General features: G+C 40.0%; 2 protein-coding genes across 5 annotated transcripts; one reads left to right on the plus strand and one right to left on the minus strand.

Annotated features, from left to right (window-relative positions):
* Window positions 1-1,636: 1,636 nt before the first annotated feature.
* Window positions 1,637-4,806, minus strand: LOC116203977 (fructose-1,6-bisphosphatase, cytosolic). The gene is made up of 12 exons (XM_031535979.1): window positions 4,413-4,806; window positions 4,002-4,049; window positions 3,823-3,897; window positions 3,668-3,729; window positions 3,512-3,578; window positions 3,294-3,407; window positions 3,111-3,197; window positions 2,765-2,835; window positions 2,611-2,676; window positions 2,389-2,475; window positions 2,215-2,290; window positions 1,637-2,064 (listed from the first exon to the last, which is right to left on the minus strand). Exons 1-12 carry the CDS (start codon window positions 4,569-4,571, stop codon window positions 1,951-1,953), a joined length of 1,026 nt encoding a protein of 341 aa, XP_031391839.1. The 5' UTR covers window positions 4,572-4,806; the 3' UTR covers window positions 1,637-1,950.
* Window positions 4,807-5,001: 195 nt separating this feature from the next.
* On the plus strand, window positions 5,002-9,135 carry LOC116203976 (protein ROOT PRIMORDIUM DEFECTIVE 1). Of its 4 annotated transcripts, none has more exons than XM_031535978.1 (4): window positions 5,002-5,139; window positions 6,205-6,481; window positions 6,739-8,044; window positions 8,487-9,135. In XM_031535978.1, the coding sequence occupies exon 3, from the start codon at window positions 6,774-6,776 to the stop codon at window positions 8,037-8,039; it is 1,266 nt and encodes a 421-aa protein (XP_031391838.1). In that variant the 5' UTR covers window positions 5,002-5,139; window positions 6,205-6,481; window positions 6,739-6,773; the 3' UTR covers window positions 8,040-8,044; window positions 8,487-9,135. The 4 variants fall into 4 exon arrangements, with proteins under 4 accessions (XP_031391838.1, XP_031391836.1, XP_031391835.1 ...); XM_031535976.1 differs by having other exon boundaries at window positions 6,636-8,044; window positions 8,483-9,115; XM_031535975.1 differs by having other exon boundaries at window positions 8,483-9,115.
* Window positions 9,136-10,395: the final 1,260 nt, after the last annotated feature.

Raw genomic sequence — 10,395 nt, forward strand, 5'->3', positions numbered from 1 at the left:
TGTTGAGTTAAAGTTAAAGATAAAGTTAAAGTTTTTTTATTGTTAATCCAAACAAGGCTTTATTTGTTTGGTTGGTTAGTGTGATTTTAAAATCACACTTTAACTTAATTCTATCCATAATAAAACAAAATAATTCGTACAAAGTCAAATGGTGAGTCCCATTTATACTATTTTTTTTCCACAACAAAATAAAATAACTCATACAAAGTCAAAGGGTGAGACTCATATATAACCATTTATATAACTCTTTTTCAAAATCAAAATCTGATTTTAAAATGTTACTTACAAACCAAACGCACCATTAATATTCCGTTTGATTTTACAATCTGATTTTAAGATTTTAACTTTTAACTTTAACTTTAACTCTACTCGCTACACAACAAAAATCAACTCTTTCAATTCAAAAAAGGTAGACCCCATATATAAACCCACATATAACTCAATTATACTAAATTCAATTTTTAATATTAAATTTTCTCCAATGTTCGTTACTTTTTTAAAAATTCAACAACACAATCATCACTTTCTCTTAACTATTCATCACTTTTTCATACTTTTTTTTTCATAATTCAACAACACAATCATTACAACTTAATTAAAATCAAAACCCAACTCTACTTAATTCTAAAACTAAACACACCAATATTTTGAGCTTTAACGCCCTGAACTTGGAAGCATCAACAGACAACGGACAGGAGGATAACTTTTTTATTGTGGTCCCTATCCCTTTATTTTATTTTATTTTAAATAACTGGGTGCTCAAGCTCGTTTACGCTCCACGTGAATATCCTAATTGCTCACGAGAGAAAGAGTTTCTCTCCCTACGAGCTCAAGCTCCCAAGCCTGGGTTCGTTGAGATCGAGGACTCGCGACCCTTGGGCTGGGTTCGCAAGCCTAGTGCGAACCCACCGTGGGGCTCGCAAGCCCTAGATGGCTGGAGAGCCAAAGCTAGCTCTCCGTAGCCATGGCTTCTGGCACTGTTCATCTTCGTCGTTCTTCAACAAAGAAGATGAATAATGAATTTCAATTTTCTCTTTTTAAAATTTTTTTAATTTAATATATTATTTTAATATTAGAGGGTGTATATGTTTTTTTATCTTATGTATTTTCGATTTTGTCATTTTTCTATTCTATCCAACCAAACAAATGAATTTCATTATAATTTCAATTATATTTCCTGTCAATTCTAATCCTTGCTCATCCTATTATGCATCAATTCCATTCAGCGAACCGAACGTACAGTAAATTTCATTATCATTTGAATTTTTTTCAAACGGATATGATTAGACTTTTTCTGGAAACGCATATGATTACGTATTATAGTCTATACTCCTCTTAATGCTTGCAAAGGTACATCCTCGACCATAGCGAGTTCATTTAGAGTCTCAAAATCGCTCACAAAACTGTTGGTGACTGAAATAGGAAGAAGCTATCTCACAATCAACTTGGAACTTATCTTTATTTTATCGTCGTCTCCAACACTTAAAAGAGGAGGTTCGTAGACGGTTCGAATAATTGTCAAAGAGGTCCAGGCAGCATCAATAGTCGCCACTCAGATCTCACCTCCATTGACAAGTAAAACCAGAATGAACCCAATTTACAAAGTAACTGACCAAAATCTAAGACATGGCACGAATCCAAGCAAAGGCAGGCAATTCATCTGGACTTTTACGTCCATTAGTGAGTTTGATATGAACAGCAGTTACAGCTCTAGAGAATCGAATACCTAAAGATTCTGCAACACATATAAATGCATTCACCTTTGACATATCAAAGAGGACAGTGTATGAACACCGATTGCAGTCATTTGATTGAAAGATGGAACTGTAATGTAGCATATGATTACAACAGAGACCTGACTTTGTGAATCCACAATTAGGATGGGAGCTCACTGCTACCTGCAGAATGGGGTTACTTCTCATGTAAAAAGAGAAGGGAACTATATGGTTTTTAGGCGGTCTTCTCTTCGGCTGCATACAGTGCTTTGATTTCCTCAACGTCATCGTAGCTGCCCAGGAATATCGGGGATCTCTCATGGATATTCTTCGGGACCAAGTCCAGCGCCTGCAAAAACAACAATCAGATTCAATTCGCTTGAGTCCTCTGTAGAGTCTTCGCCAAATTATCATTATCTCGTTATAGTGCCACCATAAATAGTGACCCGATCTCGAGTAGGTTTGGTTGAACCGAGAGCAAAGTTCTTTCAGTCATTACCCGTTGCTTCCCTGTGAAGGCCTGACCTCCTGCTTGTTCCATCAAGAACGACATCGGGAAGACTTCATAGAGAACACTGGAGTTCACACGCACAGAACTCGATCAGAATGTCACATATAGTTCTCTTCAGCAACCAAGTTCTACGAAGATCAAAGCAGAACAAATTGATGTTACCGGAGTTTTCCATTGGGGCTCTTCTTATCAGCAGGGTACAAGAAGATGCCTCCGTAGAGCAATGTGCGATGAACATCGGCGACCATACTGTTTAACCACGGGTTTATTATCAGGAGAGAAGAAAGGAATAATCTTGTCATTTAGATTAATGAAATAAGTAAGAGAACAATGAATATGAGTTCCCCCCCCATCTGTGTGTTGGATTTAGGGAAAAAACTGTACCTTCCGATGTATCTTAGAGACTTGGATGGTGACCCATCTTTAGGAAACTTGCATTTTTCAACATACCTAAACCCGATAATTGAAACCTCAGTCCACTCGTAAAATCAGAAAGACTTGGAACGGCAAAAGAGATAGAACCAAGATAACCACTCACTTGGCTGTTGGACCATCCCAGTTTTTGGCATTTCCTTCATTTACAGAGTAAATCTTTCCTTTCTTCGGGATCTATAAGTAACATGTTGCCGAGATTACAACTCAGATTTTATATATGGGTTCTGAATGCAAGAACTCAGACTGTGTCAACACTTAAGATCAAGTACATCTCCGACGACCAGTCATGTCAAAAGGACTTCACTGGTCTTACAAATCATCAGCGGAACTAAATACACAGGTCAAGTTCCACTATATTTCTGCATGAACATATATCTCAATCTTACACCAACGAGCAGTACGACCATACAAATATGCGTAACTGTAACATTCTTTGGCCACAAGCATACCTTGATATCAGCATGTGTAAGGATGAATTCCCCCAACGATGGGTCAAGGGTGAAACCATTGACTCCAGATCCTGTGCTCAAAACAAGCTGCAACACATCCCGAAATAAACATCACAATAAGTGAAAAAAAAAACTTCTCCGCAGCAGAATAATTTCTATATTACAAGAAGGGTGTTATAGTACCGTGCAGGAGCTCCCATACATGCAATATCCAGCTGCTAGCATGTTCTTGCCGGGTTGCAGAACATCCTCCAGTGTTGGTTCATGACTGTCTTTCATCATATAAATCCCAAAGATCTAAGATGAACACAAGAAGGAAAAGAACAATTCATATTGATCTATTGGGAATTAAGGTTGCTCGAATAAATAATATGATCAGCACAAAGGACAGAGTATTTTACAGTTCCAATTGAGACACCGCAGTCGATGTTCGAGGATCCATCCAGCGGATCAAAAACAACACAGTACCTGCATAATTATCATGAGATCTTATATTCAATGAAAAGGAGCACCAAAACTTAATACTTAAGCAGATTGGAGGGTGCATAGTTACGTACTTCCCGCGCAAAGAGGGCTCCACGAAAGTTGCCTCCTCATCCTCTTCCGACACAAGGATGCACTTTTCAAGCAGCCAAAAGAGTTCCAGTGAATTAAGCATTTAACACTATTAATTTAATTTCAATAAGCCTGGGGAATCTCCTGAATGGCTTACTGTTCGGCCGCTGCTGACCAATGCCTTGATGAAGACCTCATTCGACAGCACATCGAGCTTCTTTTGCTCCTCGCCCTTTCCAAGATACAAAGGAGAATTCCTATTAGTATATCTGAAGGAACTAATAATACTGGGAAAAATGAAACAAGCCCCAGGCCTGGAATCGATAAGTCACTTGCCTGTACATTGGTCTCTCCAGCGAGTCCAATGAGTTTTGCAAGTCCTGCCTGCATAAGTTCGAATCACATAATATATTTCAGCACCAAGCACATCTCAGAAACGACCAATTAACAATCATTAGAACCCGATCATCGCATATCCAATCGTGTCAAAAGATGATTTTACCCGAACTAAACCCGATACCAAGCAGTTAACCACATAAATATCACAGGCTCAGAACCGACATAGCAACATTCAAAAGCAGCGAACTTTTCAACTTTTTTCATAAACTCTCGTTTCATCATCATTACGGAACGATTGATATGAACGGCATTCGAATCGAAGATATCGGAATGGCAGAAACAAATAGATTTTTATCGAGGTCAATGAGCAAGCAGGACAGTATAGCAGCGGAAGTAGGACAGGGAGACCTTGTTGACGGCCGAGCAGACGAACTTGCAGCCGAGGACAATGTGGTTGAGGAGGATGGTGAAGTCGCCGCGGGACTCGGGGTGCTTCGACTGCTCGTTGAGCACGAACCGAGTTATGGTCATCAAATCGGTCCGGTGAGCCTCGCTCGCGTGATCCATGGCTTCCTCCGGAAACACTCCGACCGAACAAAAACAGAGGAATAAAAACCGAAACTTCCACCCGGACCGAGAACCTTATGCTGCGTCGCAAAGTGGGGGAAAGCTGTCGAATGGAGATATAAAGAGGGGAAGCTTCGCTGCACTCGAGGAATACGAATAAAGAATGGGAATACGAAGGTGCAGAGGATAAATATGGGCACTGACAAAGAGAGAGAGTGATGTAAGAGAGAGAAGTGGGATGGAGGGGATTGGGTGAATGGAATTATCGACGAGGTGATGATGGGTCTATCGGCTGTCAATGGAAGACCGGGACGACACGTGGAGGGAGGCGGGAGCTTGAAGATAACCCCCCTTTGACGTTACCGGACCGTGTCTCCGGCTGCGGTGGCCCTCTGCCGTCGCTGTCTAATCGGAGATTGCCCTGGGGTCCCAGTCTTTTTCGAAGAGGACGAGGAGGGAGAGGAAGAGGAGAGGGAGGGCTCTGTTTGCCGTCCTGTCGTGTTCGGCTATGTTTCTGTCCTGTCCTGCTCTGTTTCTTCTGCTCCATCGTTCGTGCAGACTTTTAATGGTAACTTCCACTCTGTATCTGGCCTTTCCCATCTTCCTCTTATCGAGCTTTTTATGGCGATCATGATGATGATGATCCTATGCGAATGCTTATCTGTTTGGTACGTAATTTATGACACAAATCCTTGAAAATTGGAAAGGTAATTAAATGTTTTTCACTTAGAAAAATAATAAAACAAGAATCTCAGCTAAGGAAACACGATGATTAATCAATATTATTACATTGAATGAGTTTGACTATGGTGGACTATGAATATGTGCGATGAAAATTTTTGTTATCTTTCCCGATCGCATTATGGACGTAGATGATGATTCAAGATTTTCATCGCATCATCGACATTAGTGGGTATGTATGCGGATGTGGACGAAGAATAATATCGATATGAACATTGTTATATAAAAGAAAATCTGACTAATGTAGTAATTTTCAAGATTTCTCTTAATCGGGGCATATTTGTGAATTAAGTGTCAAATACCATCTTACTTACCCTCTATTTCTTGCTACTTTACTCCGCGAGGAGTTACGAGCTCAATGAAGCAAGTCACGCCATTGTCGATGAATACTTGTCTTGACTAAAGTTAATTCGGACATTTTATTTGATGTAAGCACGTTGGTTCTAACATGACTGAACCAAAATGCAAAATAAGAATGGTCCGTTCACAAGATTGTGTGGTAAAATGCAAAATAATTTGATAATATCCAACACCAAATTGTGGAAAAGATTATTTTTTCTTAGGTGAAGAAGACAAGTTTCCTAAAAGAGAAAATCGCTTTTCTTTTTTCCGCCGAGGATGTCAATAATTAATAAGATAAAAATATTTGAATATTTTATTTTAATTAAACATGGTTTTCAGTAATTATTGCAAATATTGTTTGACCTTTTTTCTCCCTTTTTTTGCTTGAAATAGACTGTTTCGAGTTCACACCTTTTGTTCTCGAGAATAAGAAATTAATAAAAGAAAAAAAAAACTCATCAAAAAAAAAGAGAGAAAGAAATTCATTGACTGGGTCTCTGGGCCTTAATAGTTATCACACATCTGGTCATGGGCCTGCATATTCATTTAGTCTCCAGGTTTCAAGGCCCAGCCCATTCCTCCCTCAGGCTGCTTCCTCCGTCTCTCTCCCCCTCCCCTTCTCCGACTGAGAAGCTCGTGCTCTGCGCTCTGTGCTCCGCCGGAAAGTGGCGTCGCCATCCTCCACGCGGCGAGCTAAGCCGCGTAAGCTCCGCAACAGAAGGCGGGGATGGATGTTGAAGCGTGCAGTGCGGCTCATTCGATCACTGAAGCGAAAGAATTGGCACCTAGCAGCTGCGGTAGATAGGACGGTGAAGGTGATTACCGAGGTGATTGCTAGCAACTGTTGATCTGTATTAGCTGTTATCATCGTGAATTCATTGTTCATCCTTCGATTTCAGAATTTACACTGTCAATTCCTTGTGACGGAGCATCTGCATCATGTATATTATTCAATCTTCCATTCTCTTTGATTGTCGATAGGAATGGCATTTCATCTGAGTGTTAAGCAGGCTATCAGATTTTCTTCCATGGCTATCGGGAAGAGAAACGTGACTTTTCTCCATCTTCGATACTCTTGCTGCAGGGTGACAATCTGATAATATCTGGGAGCTAGTAAAAATGGTGAATTTCATGGTTTTCTGTTGTTTGCGCGATTCCAGTAGAAGAACGTTGTATCCACCATTTCCGCCGGTTGTATTTCGGCACTTCTCCTTATGGTCAATGAAGAAGGATCCAGACCTCGAGTCGGCCCTGTCGAGGAACCGGCGGTGGATAGTCAACAACCAGATTAAGAATATAATACTTAGATGCCCCCATCAGGTGGCACCTGTCAAATTTCTTCAGAAGAAGTTTAAGACACTCGATCTCCAGGGGAAAGCTCTCAACTGGCTGAAAAAATATCCATGTTGCTTCGAGGTCTATCTCAGGCACGACGAGTACTACTGCCAGTTAACGAAGCCGATGATGCATTTGGTAGATGAAGAGGAATGTGTGAAAGATATGCAAGGGCCAGTTTATGTAGAGAGACTGGCAAGGTTGTTGATGATGAGCACAAACCAGAGACTTAATGTTGTGAAGCTCAACGAGTTGAAGCGGAACTTTGGGTTTCCCGATGATTATGTTATCAGGATTGTTGCAAAGTACGGGGACATGTTTCGGATTGTTAATCACAGTGGAAGAAAGAGTTCTATGGAGATTGAGCTAGTATCTTGGAAACCCGATATCGCGATCTCGTCAGTCGAGGCTTTGGCTCAAAAGCAGGGGTCTGAGCCTCGTTTTTCATGTTCGTTGCCATCCACTTGGGTGAAGTCATGGGAGAGGTTTCATGCATTTAATGCAACACCTTATATCTCACCATACTCTGATCCCAGTGGTTTAGTCGAGGGGTCGAAGGAACTGGAGAAGAGGAGTGTTGCTTTGGTGCATGAGCTCCTGTCACTGACCCTGTGGAAGAAAGCATCAATTGTGAAGCTCGCTCACTTTAGGAGAGAGTTTTGTCTTCCAGAGAAACTGAATGTAATGCTCTTAAAGCACCCGGGCATTTTCTATGTTTCGAACAAATATCAGATATACACAGTTCTTCTTCGAGAAGGATATAACGGGTCGGATCTGATCGAGAAGGATCCACTTGTAGTCGTGAAGGAGAAATTTGGGGAGTTGATGCAGGAGGGATCTCATGAATATAACCGAAGGCGTTATTTGGTGAACCTAGAAAAGAAGAGGAAAAATGGTATGCTTATGGGTAGACTAGAGAAGAGGCGGGATACATCTGGTGAAGTTTCGGAGCAAGACAACCAAGGGGATAAACTTGGTGGCTTGTTTGATCCTGAAGAACGAAAGCGGTTCTATAAAGTTTTGTTTGAGGATAACCCCCCTGAGACTTGATGGAGGTATGTTCTCTTACTCGAATACTATTTAATTCTTGTCATTCTGGATTAACATCTTCAATTGAAGTGGCAATTATAAAGGAATAACCGGAAAAAGATACATTGAAGATCCTTTATTTGGGAATGGGATTTGCGACAAATTATGCCTGTGGAGATCAAAGCTTATGAAAGCAGTGACAGGCTCTTTTCTGTTGCATATAATGGCGTGGTTGGTCCGAGGATCCAATTTACCTGACCAAGTACTGTTAGGCTTGAGCTCGGACCTAAGCTCGGGCACCATTTATTCTTCAGACTTTTGCACAACAATAATCTAACATTTTCTTATAGTTTATTATTAGTAAATACCTCAAGTAATCCTCTCTTTTTTTGGATGAAAAAGTATTAACGTTCTTTGGGCATATACTAATGCTTGTTATTTGATTGGCACTCGTATTGTTTTAGGCAGGAGAGGAGAAGGTGTGCTGGAGATTTCCAAGAGAGAAAAAAGCAGGTGTGGGAGGACTGCTAAAGAGGAGAAATATTCGCACAAAATCCATGCAGACCTCAGTCGAGGGCCTTCTGTCTTGGAGCCCATCGGGCTCTCAACAAAAATTGACAGAGTTGATCTTCAGCCTGAGCCAGTTTCCCAAGCATCAATGGCTGAGAAGAAAGTTGACGATACAATCTGCGGCTGCAAAAGAAGGAAGATAAAGGAGATGCGAAGAAAGCAGCTGCATAAGAAAAGCCAGATTAAGTGAAGGCAGTAGTGGCACAACCTAGGAAAAAGACTTGAGCCTAGTACAAGGACTTCTCGGCATCATTCCACGGGTGTGAGTTCATATGCGAACTTTCCGTTTTTGAGGAGGAAAGTGAAGAAAGAACGGATGCAGAAGTCGAAAGAACTGTATTTGGTTTTAGAGTTAAGTAGAGGTAAATTTTAATTTTAATTGGATTGTAATGATTGTGTTGTTGAATTATGAGTAAAAATTATGAAAAAGTAATAAATAGTTTAGATAATTTAGTATTAAAAATTGAATTGAGTTTAGTGTAGTTATATGTGTGTTTATATATGGGGCTTACCTTTTTGAATTGAAATAGTTGATTTTTGTTGTGTAGTAAATAGAGTTAAAATTTGAGTTAAAATTTTAAAATCAGATTATAAAATCAAACGGGGTGAACCAAGGGACAAAGGAACGAAGGAGATCTCCAAGAAAGAGCATCGAATCACCCATCTTGTGGTTTAATGTAGGGCCTACTCATCAAATGAAAGCACAGTGAAATTCATTCAATTTTTGAGGATTGGATATTTGTTCGTAAAGAACTCGTTTATGTTTTTTTGATGAATAAGAACTTATTTATGTTGATTGCATTTTGTTGCATATTTAGTGTGAAAATTCTACTTTAATCGTAGGTTTTTCTAACCTCAGGACGTCCTCGCGCCGATCAACTTAGTCTAGCATGAACTTTTATCTTTGTTGTTCTTTTTTCTTGGCGAGACAGTCTAGTCTTTATACTGCTGCACGACTGATGATGTCCTGTTTGGATTGCTGGTTAAAAAGGGTTATGGAAAGATATATGAAGGATTAATATACAAATTTTTATTATACTTCTTCATAACTAAACCCTCCATGACCATCCTTAACCGGCAATCCAAACAAGCGAGGAAGAGGTCGTCCCATTGGTTCACAGCAAACGTGAGACTCGGGCTAGTAGTTGTTTATAGTGAGCCTGACTGGTGATAACCTTTTCTGGTCCTTGCCATGCATCGATGCATTACGAGAGTACATTATGACAAAACTGTCATATGGTCATGGCGATCTTGATTTCGACCTCCTGTTGTCTGACCTCTGGAATAGCTGAGGCAATCCCGTAGGTGTCTCATAGCCAGACTGGCATCGTCTCGACTTCAGGTGGATCCAATGCTGAAATCGAAACCCACATGCAAACTTTAGGTGATAAGCAGCTGAATGAAGAACTTCGGGGTGCAAAAGGCAATTTCCATCAATCCTTTTCACCAAATTCGGTTTCAGAAAATCGATAGAGGTGGTAATTGATTAAGTTAATCAATTCAACCTTGTTAATCTCATAAATATTTTTTAATCATTTTACGGTGTGCACCCCTTGGTATCCGAAATCCAAAGCTCAATAACACCCAATTAATCCATGATCGAGTCGAATCAGCCTATTAGGGTAAATTTTTCAAGCGCGCATTTTTTTTCATATAAATGTCTAAATCTTCGCTCGAGCCATTTAAACCAATCACGAGGATTTATAAATAACTGGTTGAATGGTAGAAATTAAATAATTTTTAATTGCAACTAATCTGTTCAAATATTTATAGGAGTTATATTGCAATAAATCATTCATATCAAATA

Source organism: Punica granatum, chromosome 4, assembly GCF_007655135.1.
Source record: "Punica granatum isolate Tunisia-2019 chromosome 4, ASM765513v2, whole genome shotgun sequence".
NCBI lineage: Eukaryota > Viridiplantae > Streptophyta > Magnoliopsida > Myrtales > Lythraceae > Punica > Punica granatum.

Bases quoted from the DNA above. Each gene is read 5' to 3' on its own strand.
- LOC116203976 (XM_031535978.1), top strand. From the start codon at position 6,774: ATGGTGAATTTCATGGTTTTCTGTTGTTTGCGCGATTCCAGTAGAAGA.
- LOC116203977 (XM_031535979.1), bottom strand. From the start codon at position 4,571: ATGGATCACGCGAGCGAGGCTCACCGGACCGATTTGATGACCATAACT. The intron at 3,898-4,001 runs GCAAGTGACTTA...TATCTTGGAAAG, and splicing joins CTGGAGAGACCAATGTACAG to GGCGAGGAGCAAAAGAAGCT. The intron at 3,579-3,667 runs GTACGTAACTAT...ATAATTATGCAG, and splicing joins GAGCCCTCTTTGCGCGGGAA to GTACTGTGTTGTTTTTGATC.